Here is a 23,240-nt window from a genome sequence, read left to right on the forward strand (position 1 = left end):
AGATGCCATCCCAGAGAAGCTAATTACATTGGCTGAACAACAGCAAATGGTTGCAGAAAAAACAGAATTTGAGGATGTTGTCGCAGGTGAAAGTGGAGTGTCACAGGATCAGGAGGAAGAGGAGAAAGATGAGATTTTGCAGGATGCTCAAGAGAACAATGAGAGTATCAAAGACGAGGCAACAAAGATGGATGAAAAGACAACAGAGGAAGAAGCTACAGCTGAGAGGTGTGAAGATATGGAGAGTACTGGTGAAGCTCAGCATCCTGTCGATGAAGAAGCACAACTACAGGAGGACGTAACGATGGATCTTTTAGAGGAAGCTCCGGCTGCATCATCTAATGATGAAACTTTACAGAATAAGGTGGTAAATGATGGGGAAGCTTTGGAGGAGGCTACGACTCGTCACCAAGGGAAAGGGCATGGGGCAGAAAGCAAGGAGGGTGATGAGTCACTGGTATTGGAAGCTAATAAGGAGATGGATGAGACAGCGGTGACAGATAATGCAGCAGAGGAGGCGGCGACAAGCGAGACAATGCATGTAGACGTGAATCCCATTAAGGAGCAAGAAGACCTCCTCCATGAGGAGTCAGCTGAAACCATTACAGAGAATAGACAACAGGAGATTGAGGACGGTGCCTCAGAAGCCAATGCAGGGAGTTCAAACAGCACAGCAGAGGAGAGTGAAGACAGTCCAACAACAGTTGAAAAAACAATTGCTACTAAAGAGGAAAACATAATACTTGAAAGCACTCAAAATGGCAATAACAAAGAAACAGAAGAATTTAAAGTAGAAGGTAGGAGGGATGGCAGTGAATCAGAAGTGTGTGAAACTGGTGAGGAGCACAAATCAGTGCGATCGGAGGAAAAAGAAAAGAAGATCTTTGAGGAGGAGGATGTTGAAGATAAAGAAGAACAAAGTCATGTAAATACAGACCAAAGTGAAAGAGATGAAACAGAAAATTTAGATAAGCCATTGAAAGAAAGTATGGAAGGAATAAAGAGTGGTAAGAAAAGCATTGAAAATAAAACAGTGGAAGACCAACATGCAGAAAATACCCTTGATAAAGAGGAGGGAGTGACAGATGGGAATGTTATAGAACCAGAAAAGACAGAGGAAGCAAACACATCTGTTCAAAAAGAGGATATGAATTCTGAAAACAATGAGGATGAAAGCCAAAGTGAAATCATGATTAAAAAAACTGATGAACACAATGAAGGAACATCAAGTAAAGATGAAGTGAATGGACAAAAGGAAAAACTCCTGGATGAACACGCAAAAGATGTTGATAAAATCATCGATGACTGTGAAATTGAAGCCGAAAACACAATAGAAGAAATACTTGAAAACATATCAGGAGCTGGAAATATTCCCCCGAGGAGTGAAAGAACAAATGACAATTGGGAAAAGGGTTTGATTGATGGTGAAAATGGGGAGATTTCTGCTGAGAGTAAAACATGTGAAAACAAGGAGTTTCCCTTAGGGGACAAACAGGATGTAAGTGATTTAACCAAGTGTGAAGAAGGGAAAACCAAGGATCCTGATGGTCACGAGAGCACAGAGGAAGGAGGTGATGTTAGTCAAGATAGAGAAGCAGGTGGGATCGAAAGTAGTGTTGGGGAAGAAGAAAGCAAAGCTGAAGAATGCCATGAACAGAGCAAAAACATCTCAGACCCTGAGTCAAGGGCTTTGGATCTTAGATCTGAAGACAGAAAAGACAGCAGAGAAACAGAGGACAGTGAAAATGGCATGAAATTTAGTCTTGATAATGAAAATCAAGAGTCCAGTTTGACTGAAAAGAACAATAACACAAAGAGCTCCTCCAGTGCCGTGACAGAATCCTCAGGGCATCAGGAACAATTTCCACCAGTTTCTGTCAATTCGGGAGAGTTACTTCAACACTTAGAAGACAAGAACATGAAGCCTGTAGAAAGAAGTGAAGGCCCTGAAGAAAACGTGGTTAGTGTTGATTTCTCAGCTGCCGATGGAGGAAATGAGGACACAGAAGATGCCAGCAAAGCTTCGGAGGAAGGCGCAAGTGTGCTTCTCAAACCCCAAAACGAAGAGGCTGATGGTGCTCGACAGGAAGAAACTGTGGGAAAAGGACCTCCAGAGGCAGCTGCAGACAGCAGCGACCTGGTGACAAACTGGGTGAACATGCACCAGTCCTCAAAGTTTTTTGAGACATTTGTCGAACCCCTGGAAGATCTCAGTGAAATTGCAGAGACACCTAGTTCAGAAATGCTAATGGTAGAGCTCACTGAGGTAGGAAGGATATCTGACAGTGAAGATAAGATGCACATGCTGAAAGACCAAAGTGAGTCAAGCCTCAAAACCACAATGGAGGCTGTAGAGACAGATCTGAACAACACTGAGCCTAAAAAGGAACCTTCTCAGAATGACTGTGCCAAAGACACGCAGCAACAAGATACTCAAAACACTGAAGTTCAAAAACCTGGATCAAAAGCAGGAAGTGAGCAAAGCAAGAGAGAGTCTCCAAAAGAGCTTGATATGAAGCCTTCAGAGGTTCACAGATCCATGCAAGCAATCAATGATGATGTTCAAGACAGCACTGAAGTGGAAAATATCTCAAGCACTCATAACTCTGAGGTAAGTGGCAAAGCAGAGAGTGTTTCTGAGACCGAACCTGTGGAGAGAACTGCAGGTAACCCCACTGACATGACTGATGAACAAACAGTGGTCAAAGAAAGGAAAGATCTTCTGCTTGCTACTAAAATAGAAGAGTTCAACAACTTAAACCATCCAGATGAACTGAAAGATGACACAACACAGGAAATGATAAAGGATCAAAGCGAGAAAGTTTCACAGATGACACATTTTACAACCAAATCTGACGTTGGAAGTCTGCAGGAGTCCCTTGGTGAAGAGATCCCACCGGAAGTATCGGAGGAGGGCAGAAAAGAGATGATCCAAGACCTCAAACACGCTCTGAGCAGAGAGCATCTCAGCACTTTCTCAGTGGACAAAAGCTTGTTCGGTCATAACTCATATTCTCTACTGCCATCGATGAGGACTGAGAGTGAGTTAACACTGCCCAACAACTAGAATGATGCTTAACCTTTAATCTGAATACACGCAGACACTAACCCAGATTCACTGACTGTGTAGGGAATTTGAATTGTTAGAAGCAGCTTCTTCTAGATTAAAGTAGCACTTCAGGCATTCTTCCACCTCCAATCTCCAAATAGAAGAAGCTTGGTAATGAGTTGTGACACCGCCATCAGATGTTTACAATAGGCCATCTTTCCCTATAGTTGGTTACAAAGAGGAGTTCTTGTGAGGTATCAGGTGGACCTGCTATCACCAATTACTAGTAAGCAGATACTCTTCCACTCACGCTCACAAATGACTGAATAATTCATCTTGGACTCCTTCAACTGTAGTCTGCCCCTTGTCCTCTTTCCACTCACTGGATAGAAGAACTTCAGCTTTGATCAGAGCTCTGTAATTGAATCGTTTCTACGTTAATGACAACTTTGGTAGCAGCAGTAGTTAAAGGAATTTGTGGCAGGATTGAATGAGGAAGCCTAGGCTTTTTCTCATGGTTGATATTTAGCACAGATCAATCATTATTACTGTGTGTGCACTACCTCTTTTTTTTCCAGATTATATATAATCAACTCTCCCATTGAGAGGCTTATGTGTTCATCAACAACTGAAAGGTTGCATGCTTTGGCCTGTTGGACAATAAAAACAAGAAACATGATCATCATAATCACCTATTTTATTAAGAAAAAATAAAAAGAAATAAATATACACTGAAAACCGTTTTTAATTTAAAAGAATGCAAATCATGCTCATAAAAACAAAACTTAAAAATACAAATTATTTAAAAAAAAAAAAACAGTTTTAATTAATACAAATAAAACATACATAACAGGATTGAGGCTGTAATTTACAAACATGCAGATGTTAAATGTTATCACATTTAAAAAAAAAATTATTTAGTAATTAAATTAGAATGAATTCACAACAAACATCGTTTGTCACATCATTGATGAAGAGCTTCAAGCTGGGTCAGTTATTTTCCTCAAAGCTGCCGCTGCTGCTCAGGGAGGAGCAGAATCTCATTGTGCTCATTGGGTCCGAAACATATCCTGAACAAGAGACAGACCAACACCAGGGTTTGACCAACCTCTTAGAAACTCAGCAAAGGTTATATATGTACTCCTATTGAGGTGTGATAACTGCAGCAAGTTACCCATCTTAAACCCTAACTTCTTATTGTCTACAAAACAGCAGCAAGGATTATACATGTTTATTTTTTTTAAATTTATTTAATGAACAAAGGATCTCATCTTCAGACTTCAGACAAAAAAGTGATTTAATTCTTGGAATATCTTTAGATATGAGTCAGTTTATCTGTTTTTATTGTGATGATCTAGGTGTGCATGTTTGTATATGTCTTTGAGCTGTGTACTGTATATAATGGGTTTTTGTTTTTAAGTTACTTAGTGTTAGAAATCCACCCATTTTTTGTGCTTTGGTAGATGTTAATATGAATTAGGGTATAGAATTTCACCAAGTCATTACAAACATTATTTTAACAACTCAAAGAAATTGAGTTTGCAACCCAACTTTATGGATTTTGACATTTTATCCAAAAAAAAAAAAAAAGACCTTAAGCCAAGGAAGATTCCATTAAAGGAGGAAGGGGATCCTGATCAATGTACTGATTCTGAATCAGTTTAAAAAAATCACTTTAACTCATCATTGGCAAAAATGTAAAAATAATAATAATAATAATAATATCTTGGTTTGTAATAAACCGATCTTTATGAAATTTGACTCAGTTATTTCGAGTTGGTTTCTCAACTACCCAACCAAGTTTTATTCAGTTTGAATGCAAGATCATTGATCCAGATAACTGGTGATATGTTTGCGCTCTCTAAATGCTCATGTATGTATTGTCATCTGCAAAGGAGGTAAAGCAAAGCCTTTACAATTTCATTTAGTTCAGATATCTGGATGAGATCCCACTCTCCACCCTCCATCATTCTCGTTCAAGGGCCACATACGACCCAGTTTGACCTCAATTGGGCCAGTGTCACGGACTGAGTTTACCTCCGACTGAGATAAATCATGAGCATATATGCGCATGGGCACTACCGGAAAATTATTTTTTGCTAAAAAAAAAAAAAGAAAAAATCAATTTGTTTATTGGATTAGGTTAGGGTTAGGGTTAGGTTACAATCTCAGTACGGAAGTAAACTCAGTCCATGACACCGGACCAGAAAAATCCATGTTTTTGTGAAGGAAGAAGCACAAATTCAATCAAAATCCTGAATGTTAAGCAATTGTCAAAAATGTTTTGACTTTGCAACAAAATTTCTCAAAATTTGTTCTGTAATTCACCAGAATGCAGTTGGATGATTTGCAAGAATTCTCCAGGTTTTTAAAAATAAATGTGATTGAATATTACTGTGAATAATATAATATAATGCAACCCCCATCATATTTTATCAACAATTTATATGGTTATTTACAAATATTCCGGTTAGGCTGTAACTTTAATTTTGAAAAAAATCTTCCTGTGGCCTGGACAAGATGATCTGCCGGGCCAAACTTGGCCCTCGGGCCATGAGTTTGACATGTGCGCTAGAGGATAGATAATGGATAGACATGAACACACACCGTTTCGATCGATAGGAGACAATTGCATGTTCCTCCTGAGTTCGTCCAATGACGGGCCTCCAGATGCTCGACGCTGCTCACTGAAAATGAAAATGAAAGATAAACTGCGTCCTTCAATAAACTACTGGCAAAACAATACGTGTGGCGGACGATAGACGAGAAGAGGCCAGGAGCATGCAGAAGAAATTTAATATGTAATGCCTGATCCAATGCCAGCCTGTTTTCCCTTTCACTGTGGGAGCATGTATACAAAATTGATGATGTTTTGAGGGGCCACCGCAAAACAAGTGCTCTGCAACACTTCATAATAATAAGTGTTGTGCACTGTGCACAGTCGGGTATAACGAAAAGTTAATATTATACCAATAGTAACCTAATCTCCAGCAACAGAGTTGTTTTTTTGTTTGTTTTTTGTTTTGCCATGGCTACAATACAGACACCCAGGACCCAGCGTCTGATAGAAACTTTCCTCTTGAGTCAGAATGCCATGCATGTTTTATTGCACGTCCTTCCCTGTGTGTCCTTTTTTGGTATCTAAGCAACGTCACAACTCAATGCTACAGTATTTTCACTCACCTCGTGATTAGAGTAGCAAAACAAAGGTTATAGAAACTCCTTTAGAATTCAAGATTTTTTTTCCAATCCTTGTGTCAAAAAATAAATAAAACAAGAAAGAAAAGAAAAACCTGATTGCTGTCATCAAGGGAACATCAGATTTTTACCTCATTCATTATTCAAAGTTATGTTGTTTGTAATTACAATATCTTGTCAATTTTACCATCATGTATAATAATCCAGTTCATGTTTTCGTGTCAAACGCAACCAAAGCATCCCCAAAGGGTAGACAGGAGAACAATAATACAATCTCTAATCCTTAAAAAAACATAACATACTGTAAGTGGATTAAAGACCTCAGCTAGCAGCAGCTGTTGATTTGGAGTGTGACCATTGTGCTGTAAATTGCTCCTTTTCTTCTGACCTCCACCTGTCTCGGTACGTGCTGCTTTTTTTTTACCTCTGACTCCAGAAGGCATAGGCCCGGGTGTTCAGGGCGTACTCCAGCTCAAAACGTGAGCGTAGGGCGGCCACGTGACTGCGCCCTGGTCCTCCTCGTCCCAGCAGACAGTCAGAGGAAGAGGAGGGTGACAGGGAGCCACTGCTGTTACTGGAAGCTGGAGACATCAGCTGTGGAACACACCAGCACAACAACACTTACTGTGTAATGTGTGGGAAACCTCTTATTTTGAATTACAATTACGTCTTAAATTATCCATGTTCAATTACAACTAAATTAAGATTACATTGAAAGACATTTTTTCCAATTACAATTAAAATTACAATTATATTTTTTTTTCCCTGAACGTCAATTAGAATTACAGTATGTTCTCAATTACTAAAGTTCAATTACAATTAATCACAATTACTGAGCCTTTAATAATTTTCCTCTTGCGTTAGCTTTCTGTTAGCATCACTTATGATAATGGGTCAGTTTTGATCAATATCTCAAATCACCTGTAAAATACACCATCGATCATGTAATTTATTCTTCATTTTTTGTTACCGTGTTTCCTAATCCATGAAAATATTCATATTAAAATTGTTGGTGTGGGTTTTCTGAGCCTTTTTTCTGTCAGTATAATTATAGTATAGTTTTTTTTAAATGATAAAATGATCCTCAAGAGAACTGACAGGTAAAATGATATGAAACGTATTTTTAACTATGTGTAAGCCATTATTGGACTGTAACATGATTCCCCTTGTTTTGTGTTTAATTCATTTGTAATTGACAGTTTTTATAGAATTTTCATTTCTAATTCCAAAGTAAATGATCTCAACTTAATTACAACTCAATTATGATTACAACAGCAACAAATCATTTCAATACCAATTATAGTTGTAATTAATTAACAATTACGTGATTACAAAAGTAATTGACACCAACCCTGGTTGCGTTTCCCAAACTGGGGTTCGAGGACCACTGTCATAGCTTGGGAACAGTGACATTTTTTTATGTTTATTTTTTAAAAGAGCTATAATTCATGTCCTATCACTACATATGGGGAGCAATGCACCAATAAAACAAACAAACTTTACATGTACAGTATATGGATAGCATAATGTGATGGCTGTCTCGATGGTTCTAAAATTTAGGGACAAAAAAAATTAAAAATAAAAGTGCATATTTTATTGGTAAATTGAAATAACATTTTATGTTATATACAAGACTAGTGCAGGAACTTTTTAAGTTCATTTCTACTGTAGAAATCTATATAACATACCTCAACATTAGACAGGCACTCCTCCAGGTTGGAAAGAACTTCAGAGAAATCAGGCCGGTCCTAAATGTAGAAAAATAAGGTGTGAAATTGTGAAAATATAACCACATTTTAAAGAGTTGGACTGTTTTGAGGCTTAATTTGTGCAAAACCATTTATTTATTTATTGTTATTATTTTTTATATATATATTTTTGCTCCAAAAGACCCATTTCCAATGCACGGATGTATCTCCCTCGCAGTGTTGGTGTTGGTCTGGAGTTGCAGCATATGGAAAATAATGTTGCTTTAGTCCTGTTTCCAATCCAAATGAGAGCCTGTGTACTAAACATGGGAGGAATTAGGAGAGTTTTTATGCAAAGAAAATCTCCTGGTATAGCTTATTGTTCATACTATCTACCTATAAAAGCAAGAAAGGTCTGCGTGCGTGTGTTTGTGGAGCGAATTTCTCCCCGATGCAGGTGTCTGTTCAACCTGAAAGTTTTTGAACAGCTTCCACATAGCCTGAGTGTGTGCATCTGTTATTTTGGAGTAATTTGGTGTGATTTTTGTTTTGTTTTTTTAAAAAAAGACAGCGAATTGTAGATAATACTTTAATTTACTTACTCCCTCATGTAGTTTGAAGCTTAACTGTTTGTTTTGAGCAGGTTTGTTACTTTTCTGATTGGCGTTATAATGGCTATGGAGTTTAGTCATCAGCGTCTCAAACATTTCACGGGAACACACACACACACACACACACACATCTCAAAACGCCCTCACCACACATAAGGTATGTATAATAAAAATTAGTAAAATAAAACAAAAAAATAAACAATATTTATACAAAAAGTACACAAAACGACAACAGAAATGCACAAAAATATACAAAAAGGCTCCAAAAACACACAAAATGACTCCAAAAAACATACATTACAGAAAAATACACCAAATGACAACACATATATGAAAATGACTCAAAATACACAAAACGAATTATTTATACAAAAGATTACACAAAATGACAGCAGAAATGCACAAAATTACACTAAAAAAGACAAAAATACACAAAATGACTCCAGAATCACACTACAATGGCAACAAAAAACAATAATTATACAAAAAATGCCCAAAAACACAACAAAAAGATACCAAAATACACATGATGAATAAAAAAAAAACATACATTACAGAAAAATACACCAAAAGAAAAATATATAAAAATGAGTATAAAAAAACAACAAACACATTTATCATGCACATCTCCCATAGAATTAAAGGGAAATTGCACATGCTATTTTACTTTGCACCCACAAATAACACTACAGAGTACAGAGTGTGTACACCTCTTTGTACATCCAACCTTCAAACACAAACTCATTTGGCCATAATTAACAACTCTACTTAAGCTCCCACTATATGAATACATACTTCTGACAGACACTGTACTAGTCTGTTAAATTCTGAAAACATTTTCAAAAATCACCGGGACTAAAAAATCTGAAAGGGTGATGCAAAAATCAACCAGTGACTGGTTCCAAACTTTACTGGAAAACAAGGAAACGAGGAGCAAATGTGCCAGCATGCATGACTGAGGGATTATGTGCATTAATGAGGTTAAGAGAAAAAACAAACATCCCACGCTAATTATGACCAACGCAGCACAGAGGGAACTGGTCCCAGTCTGCTGTGCTTCTAAATGAGAACAGTCGTGCTTTAATGTATCCTCTGGGGAATGGCCTCTCTCACTCATTTTTGCTACATGTACACTGACTCAGCATCATCTACCTCTCAGAGCTTCACTACATCTACAGAGATAATGACATGGATGCAATAATAGCCCCTTAGAGTTTAATAGCGTTAAGCGCTCACTGGCAGTGTGAGTGCTGACTGGTGCAGTTGAAAACCACACTGTGCATCACTGAATAAGACTTAAAGGAAACTTGCACATGAAAAAAAAGGTGAAATCCAGCTGTTTTTACCTCTGGACAGGAGTTCCAGCCTCGCATCAGGAGGGCAGAGATGGGTTTGGGAATTGAATAACCAATCGGTGGTCGGACGTGATGATATGCCATATCAGCAGCGGCTGCAGCTACCAATAGAAAAACATTTCAAAGCACATGTAAATATAATCCATTTTTGTCTGTTAGCTATGCAAAGTAGATTTCAAATCCTTTTTTGTCTTTCTTTATGAGGTAATCAGTGTGAGCATAATACTGTTGTGTACCTGTAACCCTGAACAGGAATCAGCAAGAGGAAAGATGAATAAATACATTATTTTGTCACAGTTTTTATTTTGTATCCTGTGTGGTTATAAATGTCTATTTCAGGATATTGATCTAGTGTTGGACTAGCAGGTTTAGCTAACATCCAGCCCAAGTGAAATAGTCATTTTATGGGGTGTTGAAAAAAATTCTCAGATCGATTCAGATTGCATCCATAATTTTTATTTTTTATTTTAATTAATTAATTAATTAATTTATTTCATCTTTATTTAACCAGGAAAGTCTTTTCCACTGCAGGAAACATTGTAACTGCACAAAGAAGTGCTGAAACCTGGGCATGTTGACCAGCTTGTGTTTTTTCAAAAAAATCTAAGAAGAAAGTACTAACTTTCTGCATTTATTTGTTGTTCTAGGCATAAACCTCAGTTAAGTTGCACTAAAGCCATGTTGCACTAAAGTCAAAGTTGGTTTAAAAGCCACAGGCAGATTATATGTTATTCTTTTATTTTAAGTTGTTGGCACATGGCATGTTAAAGCCAATGTTTTGAGTGTATAATATGTCAATAAAATATATTTCATGCATAATGTTCTCATGAAGGTGTACACATTTACAGATTAGTTGTTTCTTAAGTCATATATATCAAAAAAAAAATATGTGTATGTGTGTTTACAGCTGACTACTCTAAACCAGAGAAACCCCAAAGGCTGCCCTGCAACTGCAGACTAATTTACTTTCACATCTGAGTTTAAATCAGGGGTGTCAAACTCATTTTAGTTCAGGGGCCAAATACAGAGCCGTTTAAACTCACCTGGGCCACATATTTTAGGCAGTGGCTATCCGTATGGTTGCCTTATCAATATAGCGACATTCTATCCGTACGCAGCGCCCCTATTTGGCCAGTTTAGGTCAGGTGACTAAATCTAAACCTAAACCTAAACCTAACCTTAAGACGCTACATGCGTGTACTTTGATAACCGTACCAATAGTACCCGGGGTTGTCCGTACGGCAACCGTACGAATAGACACTTTCTATATTTTATGTGGGGAAAACAAATAATCTCAACATTAATGTGCCCTAGTTTGCATTTCTATGTATACATAAATTCCAAAATATGTAAGAAACTGACCATATCCAAGCAATGATTGATAGATATCAGCCCCCACACAATCTTCACTTTAAATTTCCTCGATTTTGTGACAAATCTCTATTTAATTAAGGGAAATATGTCATAATTTGAGGAAAATTGAAGGATTTTGTAATAATTTTTCATTATTAATTTTTTTTTTCAACTTTTTACCATTAAAAATGACTGCAATCATGCGATAGAAGCACTGGTGTAACTGTGAGCCCCTGCAGATAATGTTGAGTTTCATTTACACAATGATTCATGTTTTCTTTGTCATTTTTACATTCTCCTGTAGGCCCAATTGGATGCTCCAAAGGCCTGGATTTGCCCCCCGGGTCATGAGTTTGACACGTGGTCTAAATAATCTCACAAACGCTGCATTACTGTGCAAGGCCATTCGTTTTTCAAAATTAAATGAATGAATAAATCACATTTTTTGAAGAGAAAATAACACTGAACAATCAAGTACCTTTGTTTTTTTAGGCACATTTATTGTAATATTCATTGTAAACCAAGTAAATATGCTGTTGTTTGCAAACTAGACTGGTGGATATTTCTCAGGAGAAAGCGTTTCTGTGTTTTTGGTGTAAAATGTATCATTTTGGGCGGGAAAAAAATACGCACCAGGTTTCAGGTGAGCAAAGGGAATTTCTCCAGTGAGCATCTCCCACAGACAGAGAGCGTAGCTGAACATGTCGGCCTTCACAGAGTAGCGTGTGCACTGGGTGAACACCTCAGGAGCCATCCAGCGTAAATTCTACACAAACATACAAAGAGGAAGTTAGTCCTACACTGGTTTTTCTGAATACACTTTTCTTTTTTTTTTTTCTAAATCCTTAGAATGGGTCTACAAATTGTGAAAATGGTTAAAAAAGTTTGACATTGCAATGAGTTGCTTCCAACAGTCACGCACACACACACACAACCACGCATGCACGCACACACGCACACGCACAGGCCCAATTACTGTCATAAACTCTATGTCCCAGCTTTATAACAACAGGCAGCTCCCAAGAGACAGAACACACATCACACCAAAATGCAGGCCTAGCACTTTGCATTATACTGAGTCAGTAGTTTCAGACCAAATATGCATGGAGGCAGTTTTCTCCTTTAGCTGGTGGGTAATTGATGGCAGGTGCCAGTGGAAGCTCCAGTTTGAAATCCTCACAGAGAAAAACAAGTATAATACTGTTCTTTTTTTCTACTTCTTTATCCGACGGTGAGCTAAAAGTTATTTGGCAAAGAAGCACAGAAAATGCAGTAATCTCCAAATAAATAAAATAAATAATAAGCACACGACACAGACCCCCGGCTGCTTGGTCATGTTGTCTTCATCCACAGACTTAAGGAATCGTGATTCTGCAGAGAGAAAGAGATACAATTAAAGGTCAGAGACCACTGCATCCCACTGAGATAACTGCTTCTTTTTTTAAACTCATCATGTTGTACTACAGGGATGGGCAACTTGTATCACAGCGAGGGCCACAAAAATGTGATTAGGCTAATCCATCATCAAAATGTATGCCAACATTTAGAATAATGACCAATCCAAGCACACAAAGACTTCACATGGTTTTGTTGTTGTTTTGCATATTTTCCTCCCATTTCGTGTGCGTTTGTTGTTGTGTTGGGTTTTATTATTCATTTTGTGTATTTGTCTTTTTTTAATTTTTATGTTGTTTTGTGTATTTTGCGAGTAATTCATTGCATTGTAGTAATATCGTGTTTTTGGAGTCATTTTGTGGAAAATTTGCTATTGCTTTGTGTGTTTTTCTGTCATTGTGTGTGTGTTTGCTTTAATTTTTTTGCATTTGTCTTGAGGGCCAAAGTTTCCCATGTAATAAAATGTCAACAAAAAGGAATTCATCATAATTGTGTATATTGTTGCAACGAGTTCAACATATTCACAATTGAGTGTTTGTATTTATACATGCATTAGGTACTATATGTATGTCCAATGGTGCATTTGGCACAAAGAAAGCCTAATTCTTATAATTGAGAAATATACATATATACAGTATATGCACTATCGGTCAAAAGTTTAGAACACCCCTATTTTTAGTTATTTATTGTAATTCAAGTCGTCAAAGTCCAATGAAGAGCTTGAAATGGTACAAAGGTAAGTACTGAACAGCCAGAGGTTAAAAAAAAAAGGTTTGGTTACCCAAAACTGAAAAATAATGTACATTTCAAAATTATACAAATAGGCCTTTTTCAGGGAACATGAAGTGGGTTAACAATGTAAAGCTGTTCTGCAGCAGTGAAGGTTGAATCAGCCTTGAGCTGTGAGGTGTTCCAACTTTTCTTGGTTACTTCCAACCCCCTCTGTCTGCATAAAAGCAGTGTTAGAACTCACTGTGGTACCAGACCCTCATGAGCATCAGCTGAACAGTATTGTTCATGGATTCCATATAGTCTTTTTCAACTCAAATTGTTTATTTGTTCTATGCTTTCATTTTAGAATACAATGACGCAATAAACTGAATCATTTTCAGTAAAAAACTGAAAAAAGTGTGTTCTAAAACTTTTGACTGGTAGTGTGTATATATATATATATATATATATAGCCAAAATCTTTTTTAAAAACTAAAATCGTATTTCCAATCCTACTTTTACCTTCTTAATTCACACAGGCTGAAGTAAACATAGAGTTTTGATTTTGAACTGTAGCCAGCCTCTCTGTCTCACCTCCAAAATCAGCCACCACCGCGTGTCCATCCTCATACAACAGAATATTGTGACTAGGAGGAAAACATGTGTTATTTCCACAGACGATGTTTATTTCCATCGGGTCACACCTTCCCATTATGTTCAAAGCTACCTGTTGAGGTCCCTGTGGATGATAGGCTGGGTGAGGTTGTGCAGGTATTCCATGCCCTTGGCCACATCGATTGCAATGATGAGCTTGGACTGCAGGTCGATGAGTCTGTGCATTGACACATGATTAAAGCAGCAGTCACTTAGCGCCAGGTCGATTCCTCCTGCCAATCACATGCAGCACTTTACACAGATCAATGGGACAGTTTATAAAGACAACACCTGGCCACACATTTAACGAATCTCTTCATCGCAATCAATGAGGATTCAGGCTGATCGAGAGATTAGAAAAGGACGCCTCCAAGGAGGGTAAAGAGACCTCTAGCAGGGGGCTTCATTTGATCACTGTGGGAGTTTCTGTCAAATGGTGGTTTTATCTTTTTTTTGCTTCAAAGTGAGGCTTATTTTTATAGGCAGTGGCTATCCGTACGAGTGCCATATCCATATACCAACATTCTATCCGTATTGATCAGTTTAGACTAAACCTTACCCTAAAGCTAACTTTAACTCTAACTAGGGCTGAACGATTTGGGAAAATAATGAAATTGCGGTTAATTTTCGTCAATATCGCGATTGCGATTTAATATGAGATTATTTTTTCAAAGGCCTCTTGTCATGTATTTTTCAATGAACACAAGCAATAAATCAATCTCTTTCATAATAAACAATTCAGATTCATTTAAACTTTATATAAATATAAAATGTAAATATTAAAGCACAGTTTACAACAATAAAGCAAACAAATCTGTGGCTTTACCTCTTCAACATATCTAACTAACTTCACATTTCATGAAACATGTAAACATGTGGACTGCACATCATAAACACTCTCTGAACTTAACAGGACAGTACAAGACAGGACAGGAAGAAAAAAATCACAACCTTTGCGATTAGAAAATTGCGTTTCATGATATTGCAATATCGCAAATGCAATTAATCGCTCAGCCTTAACTCTAACCCTAACCCTAAAAATTGTTATATATGATATTAGGTTAAAACCTAAACCTAACCCTAACCCTAAGATGCTACGTACGTGTACTGCGGTAACCGCACCAATAGCACCCGGGATTGTCCATACAGGAACCATCCGAATAAACACTTTTTTTTATAACACTTTACCTTTTTTGCTCGTGCAGCAATGAGAACAACGAGCCTCCAGAAACATACTGCGTGACGATGGCAAACTGACTCGGGTCGTCCAGACAGGCTCCCACAAACTGGATGATACAAGGGTGATTGAGGCGGCACAGGATGGAAACCTCTCTGCAGAACATGTCCACATCAGACTTTGAGCAGTATGTGTTTGCTCGATAGCTACGGAGGAGAAAGACATGTTTAATGGATCATAACTGGATTATAACTAAAAAGCTGAGGACTGGACTTCAAATGTCATAGACAAATCACCGTTTTATGGCAACTATTTTGTTTCTGCATTTTCCTTTGTAGACTCTTCCAAAGGAACCTGTGTGAGAAAGACACTACATCAATAATCAAAAACACTCTTTTATAAGGAAAGTTTAAAAAAAGAAAAAACTCACCCGATCCAATGATTTCATTAAACTCCAGCTCAGACAGCTGGAGGTGGTACTGGGATGGAAGGCTCGCTCTGAGCACAAGAACGTCAGCTTTCTCTGAAAAGTGACGAGAAAATGCTAATAATCCCTACAAAATGTTAATATGCAATGATTATGAAAGTCTAACCTTTAGTAATGTACGAGTACAAATAATAATTTCATTAAAGGCGCAGTATTATGAAAAATTCACTTTGTAATGGTTTTGCTACAGTGATATACATTCCTTTAGCCTCATTCAGAGGGCCAAAGTGGAAACACTTCTGTTTCCTCCCTCCCTTGCTATTCCACATTTTGTAAAAAGTCAGCTCCAAACAGGCGAGTTGGATTTTTCTCGCGCTGTGATGTCACATCACGGAAACTCCTCCTCCTGACAATCCTGGCTCCTCCTACCCTACATAAAAATGTAAGCTCCTTGCTCTCAAACTACCTCACAGGTAAAACAAACATAGCGAAGGGAGGTTGTTATTACAGGTAATATCTTTACGTTCAGTATATAGACAATCCAGTATATATATAGACCGAAAAGCGCTCACAATCAGTTTCATTTTTAGTAGCCGTTATATGACCTTGTATCGCCTTTATGGGATGATCTGACGTGTTTGTGGCCCAATGCGATGCAGTGGTTGGACAAAATAATGTACTATTGTCTTAAATGGACTATTTCTGTGGTCGGAGGAGGAGAAGGATTGATTTACTGCAGCTGCTGCTGTGATAAACACACACGCTGCTTCAGCATGTGTGTTTACGTCTACTCATGCATATGCATGAAGGCCCAAAAAACAGCCTGTTTTTAGGAGTGCTCTGAAAGTGAGTTTTCAGAAGGCTAAAACTCCAGAAAACCGGCGAGTTTGGGAAAAATAAACATCAAACACTATGTTATTGGGATTCTTAGAACAATTGGAGATGGGTGAAAAATAGCATAATACTGGCTGTTGCAACATGACACTTTCTTTAGGTTCTTTGGATTAAGTTAAAAAAAAAGTGGGAAACAGAGTTTTGACGGATCCGCAGCTCTCACCTTCCCCAGTTTCACAGGGAAGGAAGCAGCCATCAGTGTTAATCTAATCAGTATCTAAGCGCCTTCCTTTGGCAACAGACTGTGTGCTGTCATGCGATCTGACATTGATGAGACAAATCTGCTGTGCTTCTCTTCACCCCGCTACCTTTTGTCATGCTTTTGATCTTTCCAAGAGGAGACGGCACAGAAACGTAGGAACCATCTGTAACAGATTGATATTTAGACATATTAAAGGGGATAAAGTAAAATGTCGTTCCACAGTGAGCTGTTGACTCACCTCCGCCTGGCTGGGAATACTCATTGCATGGGAAGTCGTCTGCACGTTTGTAGTGCTTTAGAAGTGTGACAATGGCATCATGACCTGAAAAAAATCAAAAATTCAAAAATCATTCCATGTTTTTAAACCAGTCTCTTCTGACTAATAGGTACTGTATATGGGGTGCCAAATGTAAAAACACAGTCACTTTTTCATAGCCGACATATTTCGAACATTTAGCTCATTTTTAATGAAAAATAAATGTAAATCTAAATGTTAAATCTAAATCTAAATGTTAAATCTAAATCTAAATGTTAAATCTAAATCTATATGTTAATGTTAAATCTAAATCTAAATCTTAAATCGGTCGCAAAGTGTAAAGCTAAATGTTTGGAAATTATGCAAAATGGGCAGGTCAGCGCCTGTCGATATATTTACATTTTACCTTTATATTTTGTTTTAGCTAGGGGTGTCCTGATCCGATATCAATATTGGATATCGGTTCGATATCAGCCTGAAAACGAATATCGGATATTGGATTCAAATTTCCAATTTTTAATAAAATTTTTTATTTTCTCAATTCATTTTTAATTTATTTGATTCACTTGTCGAATACGTAGATATGCTGTTGAAGGTTAAAATTAATGTAACCAATTGGTTAATAAATGGGTCAGTTTTTCTCATACCTAGTGTTGCTGACTATTGTTCTCTGTGTGAGTAACATCACTTGATCACGACTTTTCTAACATTCCACACTAAAAAACAAGTATGGTTATTTTTTTTTGTTAAAGAAAAAAAAAAAGTATGTATGATTCATGCTATCGGATCAATATCGGTATCGGCCGATACGCAAGGCTGCAATATCATATTGAAAATTAAAAAGTTGTATTGGGGCATCCCAAGTTTTAACATTTACATTTAGATTTAACATTTACATTTAGATTTAACATTTACATTTAGATTTATTTTTCATGTTTACACATCTTTAACAATGATATATAACATGCCGTTTTACATGAATTTGTCTCAAATGAAAGGAAAATGAGCTAAATGTGAGATCAGTGAAATGTTCAAAATGTCGGCTATATGAAACAGTAACTGAGTTTATACATTCCACACCCCATACAGGTATGTATTCAATAATAACAGGCCTTTTTCATACGCCCACATCAGGCACGTTTGCTCGTCCTTCTCTCCACTTGATCTGCTGGGGTCACAGGCGACCAGGTTCATGTCAGCTCCACTGTCCAGCAGGAACTGCACCACGCGGATGTGACCATGGAAACAGGCGCTGTGCAGAGCTGAGTCACACACATTCATCAAAACCTGTCTCACAGTGACCACTGGTATGTAAATCCAGTTTTGTTTGGATGTGAAACATGCATTGTGTCACCTGTATGCCCATCTCTGCCCTGATAATTGATACTCATAGCATTCTGGCTCAGGAGGAGTTTAACCATGTCCAAGTCTTTACCGTACGTGCATGCGCTGCAATGTAAAACATGTTCCATTGTCACCATTCATCATTGAGCAACTGGTTTTGCATGTTTCAGTGTCACGATACGGTGCTGTACGATACCTGTGGAGTGCAGTTTCACTGAAAATGTTTTCCTTTGAAAGACTTTCAGTGCCAAACTGGATCAACTCCTTCACTGCATCAAATTTGCCATTATAACAGGCTCTGGTAAAACATGGACATTGATTTCATCACCTTGTGTCAGTCGCCATATTTGTTTGAGGGTAAAACAACATTAACAACGTATTGACTCCCCTTGTAACAGAAAATAATAGATATATTTTTTATGTTACCCCCCCCTTAAAAACAGAAGACATTGCTGGCTTTCCTTCATAGGACGGTCGAAAATGTTGGAGTCTGGTAAAGTTGAAATGGGTAAAAACTGTCTCCAAAAAAATCCCATTCCTACCTGTGCTCTCTACATTTCATAACGGGAAAGTGAAAAGTTTATTTATATCCGTTGTTGCTCCATTATAAAGTACATTGTGATTAATGGGGTGTGAAGATTTTACCGCGTGAACTGATACATACTCACTGGTTTCATTTATTAGGTAATTGTTAAGATCTGGGTAGGTGAAATTGGGCCAATGTTTTGGATTGTTCATCTAAGTGTTGGCTAGAACTTTGTACGGACACTCAGATATCCCTAGCACTGGAAACGTAGCCTTATATCATCCCCTGGCCTCTTCTGTTAGTGTTTCTTAATAGTTGTATGTCATACCAGGATATAAATCACTCCTGTCTTGAAATAAAGACGTTTTTGTCATCAGACAAACAGGAGGCGAATTAGTTGTTTTCCCCCATGTCAAAATAGCGCCCGTTTATTTACTACCACTAACGTCATCTGTGATGTAAGCCCGACTGCCCGAATGTAATGTAAACCTCTTACAGGTGTAGCGGCGTGTCCCCGTAGATGTTGACAGAGTGTGGCTGAAGGTCAAAGTTTCCTTGAAGGAGAAAATGGATGATCTCTTGATGGCCAAAACGAGCGCAGAAATGCAGAGGAATGTGATCTTCATTGTCTTGGGCATTAACTGGTAATAAAAAACAAACACAAGAGGATAGAGCTTTAGCCAGTCACAGCACTATGAGGTTTAATTGTCATTGGTTCAAGATAATATTTACAAATTGCAGGAGAGAACTCTTGTCTTACCATCGGTTTTGATGCCCTCTCCCATTAACAGTTTGACTATATCTGTAAAACCTTTGGCTGCAGCAAGGTGCAGGGGCCGGTCCCCCACTTCACCACTAGCATTCACATCAGCACCAAACTTCAGCAGCAGCTTTGCCACCTAAAAAGAAAAATATATATTTAAAAAAAATAAACAAACACTTTACTTGAAGTTTTATACATAAAGGCTGACAATACACTGTCATTATTATGAAATGACACCTGTCATTAGCATGAATAAAGTCATGAAGGCTGTCATTAAGTGTCCTTCATTACTTTAACCCTTCCTAACCCTAACCCTAAACAATACCTTAACCCCTAACAGTACCTAACCCTTAACCATAACCTTAACCCCTAACGCTAACCCTAACCTTACCTAACCCTAACCTTACCTAACCCTAACCTTACCTAACCCTAACCTTACCTAACCCTAACCTTACCTAACCCTAACCTTACTTAACCCTAACCTTACCTAACCCTATCTAACAATAATCCCTAACCCTAACCATAACCATAACCATAACCCCTAACTTTACATAACCCTAACCATAACCTTAACCCCTAACCTTACCTAACCCTACCTAACCATAATCTTAACCCCACTGGATCCCTCCACCTTACCCTATAATGTCAACATAGCTCCAAAGGTATCATAATTTAGCAAATGTATGTCCGTCTTATGTATAAAACTTCAAGTAAAGTGTTACCCAATAAACGTCCCTGTGTGAGCAACATACCTGCTCATAGCCATTGTAGGAGGCAATATGCAGTGGGGTGAAGAACACAGCATCCTGAACATTAACATAGGCTCCATGTTGGAGGAGAATATCTGCAGTCTGGAACGGAAAGGAGAATTAGATTGTTATTATGCAAAAGTCAACGCATGAGTGTCTAGCTGCCAGATATTACTTTAACTCTGCCCTCACCTCATGATGCCCAGCCAATGTGGCCACATGCAGGGCTGTGAGGGCACCATAACCCAACTGCTGCACATCTGAGCCCCCGTGGAGGAGAGTGGTCACCAGCTCAGCATGATCCTGGTCGGGCATCAACATGAATTAATTAATAATACCATAGCACGATGCCTGACTCACATTAGCTCCAGTTTTAGGAACTTATACAACTGCTGATATACGGTTAGTCACACAGGCATTGTTTGCACTTGCACTCCACCATGTGGACAATAATACCACATGGTGGAGTGCCAGACAAGAAGTAAAAATTGACATCTGTTTGGGTGCTTTTTAAAAAAAAAAATTTGACCTTGTAAGCAGCCAGATGGAGTGCAGTGAACCCATTCCTGCTCAGTCTGGAAGGACGCACGCCTTTAAGCATCAACGTGCGAATATGGCCTTTGTTACCTAGACACAAACACGTCACATTATGCTCAGGAAAAAACTCACTTAGCCAATCATTGTGTTGTTAAGGCTAAGAACTAATACATGGATTGACATCTGGGGTAAAGAGGGGTAGGAATAGCATCTATACCAGAGATGGGCAACTTCTATCATGGCGGGGGCCACAAAGATGTGTTTGTTTGATTAAAGGGTCACATTATCAACATTCATGTCAGCATTTAGAATAATGACCAATCTGAGCATTAACACAGGAAAGAACAAAGAGTATTTATGGTCTATGATTTCATTTTGTGCATTTCTGTTGTCCTTTTGTATTTTTCCTTTGCAAAGTCATTTTTTGTGTTTTTTGTCTTTTTGTGTACTTTCGTTGCAATTTTCTGTAATTTTGTATATTTTTGAGTCGTTTTGTGTTATTCGGAGTAAATTTGTATATGACAGCTTTTACATTTTTGTAGTAGTTTTGTGTGTTTTTGGAGTATTTTATGTTTTTTTCTTGTTTTTTACTGTACTTTGGTGCAATGTTGTGTATTCTTGCTTTTGTTTTGTGTATTTTTCTGACATTTTGTACGTTTTCTTTCGGGGCAGCACAAAATTAGACAGAGGGCCGCATGTGGCCCCAGGGCCGCTAGTTGCCCGTCTGATCTATAGGAATAGTGCAATTAATTTCATCCATTTCTCTTGTGTTGTTGTGTTTTAATACAGTAAGCTTAGAGAATAGATGTTATCCAGACAGTGCTGTCACTCACTCCTCAATAATCCTTTCCTCCTCTGTCACAGTTTGCTGTTGAGGAGTTATTAATAGACTCTAGCCATGCATACCTCCACACACACAGCAGAGATGAAGCAGCGAAAGCCCCTTCTCTGTTCTGTAGCTGAAGTTCACCTTCTGAAAAGCCTCGTCACAGCTAAGTCAGAGACAAACAGGAGACAACATCCATTTGCTTGTAAAAACCCACTCAGACAGAAAGGTAATCAAACTCACTTGAGCGCCACCAGAGAACAAGTTCTCATCAGATGTGTGTTAATGTGGTGACTCACATGTTTAAACAGCACTTCTAGGAACATAAAGCATCTGTCACCTGAAAGCAAGTTTCAGATCTGCCAGCTCGCTGTCTTTAAGATGGAAGTCATCCTCCAACTTCTCAATGATCACCGCATACGACTCCCCAACCTTCTTCTTCCACTCATCTTTCCAGCATCATCAGCCAGAAAAAAACGAGTTTCTTTATTTAAAACTTACATAGACAGTTTCTAAATTATGATAAGGGCATAAATTACTGCCTGTTATTGACGTACTATGAAAACTTTACATCAGGGGTTCTCAACTGGTCTCACCCTGGGACCCACATTTTGCCACGATCATTAAATCTTACATTTTTGGGAATTCAAACGACTAAATTTAGTTTTTCTAAGATAGCTGTTAAAAACACACAATCTTTTTTTAAAAAACATAAATCTATATACTGTCTGGTGCAACATGCATTTCACAGCATGCCTTTCAAAAAAAAAGAGTTTCGTTCAAAATAAAAGACACGTCGAACATGAGAGACATGAAGTATTTATCTATTTTTTAACCATGCAGCTGCCGCAACCCACGGCTCACTTTTGGGTCCCGAACCACCAGTTGAGAATCACTACTTTACATTATACAAGAACACCATTACTTAACTATCATTGTCGTTGAAAAAGACAAAGTAAAACCCATTCCTCTCAATCAATCAATGGCTTCGCATGATCCCTTGACGGCACACCATCAAACCCAGTACCTGTGCATGTTTGGGATGGTCTTGATTTGTAGTTTCCCATTGAGAGAGTCTTCCTCTTTCTAATGTATGCTGTACAGTTTGTCGAGTGGAAAACTATCTATCTCTGTGTCTGCTACAATTGTGCAGGTCCAGATAAAGGGGGATCGTGGCTGTGGACTAAGAATAGCCAACGTACATGATCAGCCAAAGTCCTGTGAGTAAAAGGCAACAAGGGCATCTGATCTCCCTCCTCTGTGTGGAATGACCACAACACATAGCAGGTGGTTTGTGCTTTATGCTGCCTCCTGAGAGGACTTTTTCCCTCAGAATAACTTACTTTAAGTCTAATAAAATGCTTTTTTGTTTCTTTCTTTTATGTATTCAAAGGTTTTTTCATCTTTTAATTCCCATCGTCAAGCTGTCATATTGCATTTCTCGTGCTGTTCTGCTCTCTTGCGGTTTCAGTTTTTGGTGGCTTTGTTTGTTTTTGTGAAGCCAGGCAACTTCTTTTAACATCAC

The 23,240-nt window shown here is 38.1% G+C and overlaps 2 protein-coding genes across 4 annotated transcripts in view; one reads left to right on the forward strand and one right to left on the reverse strand.

Moving 5' to 3' along the window:
- erich3 (glutamate-rich 3) overlaps nucleotides 1-3,643 on the forward strand; it is a 28,688-nt gene extending 25,045 nt beyond the window's left edge. The window contains exon 16 of the mRNA XM_028443359.1: nucleotides 3-3,643. Within this exon, the coding sequence (XP_028299160.1) occupies nucleotides 3-3,067 (3,065 nt within the window). The 3' untranslated portion in view covers nucleotides 3,068-3,643. The remainder of the gene's footprint in view (nucleotides 1-2) is intronic.
- Nucleotides 3,644-3,912: 269 nt separating this feature from the next.
- tnni3k (TNNI3 interacting kinase) lies at nucleotides 3,913-22,917 on the reverse strand. Of its 3 annotated transcripts, XM_028444069.1 has the most exons (25): nucleotides 22,743-22,917; nucleotides 22,056-22,164; nucleotides 21,796-21,881; nucleotides 20,882-20,979; nucleotides 20,545-20,655; nucleotides 20,356-20,454; nucleotides 19,601-19,739; nucleotides 19,337-19,481; nucleotides 18,511-18,612; nucleotides 18,325-18,419; nucleotides 18,083-18,232; nucleotides 16,953-17,036; nucleotides 16,821-16,877; nucleotides 15,622-15,714; nucleotides 15,488-15,545; nucleotides 15,203-15,397; nucleotides 14,088-14,192; nucleotides 13,955-14,007; nucleotides 12,573-12,625; nucleotides 11,888-12,020; nucleotides 9,893-10,002; nucleotides 7,936-7,995; nucleotides 6,672-6,841; nucleotides 5,657-5,736; nucleotides 3,913-4,119 (listed from the first exon to the last, which is right to left on the reverse strand). In XM_028444069.1, exons 1-25 carry the CDS (start codon nucleotides 22,780-22,782, stop codon nucleotides 4,040-4,042), a joined length of 2,505 nt encoding a protein of 834 aa, XP_028299870.1. In that variant the 5' UTR covers nucleotides 22,783-22,917; the 3' UTR covers nucleotides 3,913-4,039. The 3 variants fall into 3 exon arrangements, with proteins under 3 accessions (XP_028299870.1, XP_028299869.1, XP_028299871.1); XM_028444068.1 differs by lacking the exon at nucleotides 3,913-4,119 and having other exon boundaries at nucleotides 5,405-5,736; XM_028444070.1 differs by lacking the exon at nucleotides 3,913-4,119 and having other exon boundaries at nucleotides 5,405-5,736; nucleotides 22,015-22,164; nucleotides 22,743-22,778.
- Nucleotides 22,918-23,240: the final 323 nt, after the last annotated feature.

Source organism: Gouania willdenowi, chromosome 4, assembly GCF_900634775.1.
Source record: "Gouania willdenowi chromosome 4, fGouWil2.1, whole genome shotgun sequence".
Lineage (NCBI taxonomy): Eukaryota > Metazoa > Chordata > Actinopteri > Blenniiformes > Gobiesocidae > Gouania > Gouania willdenowi.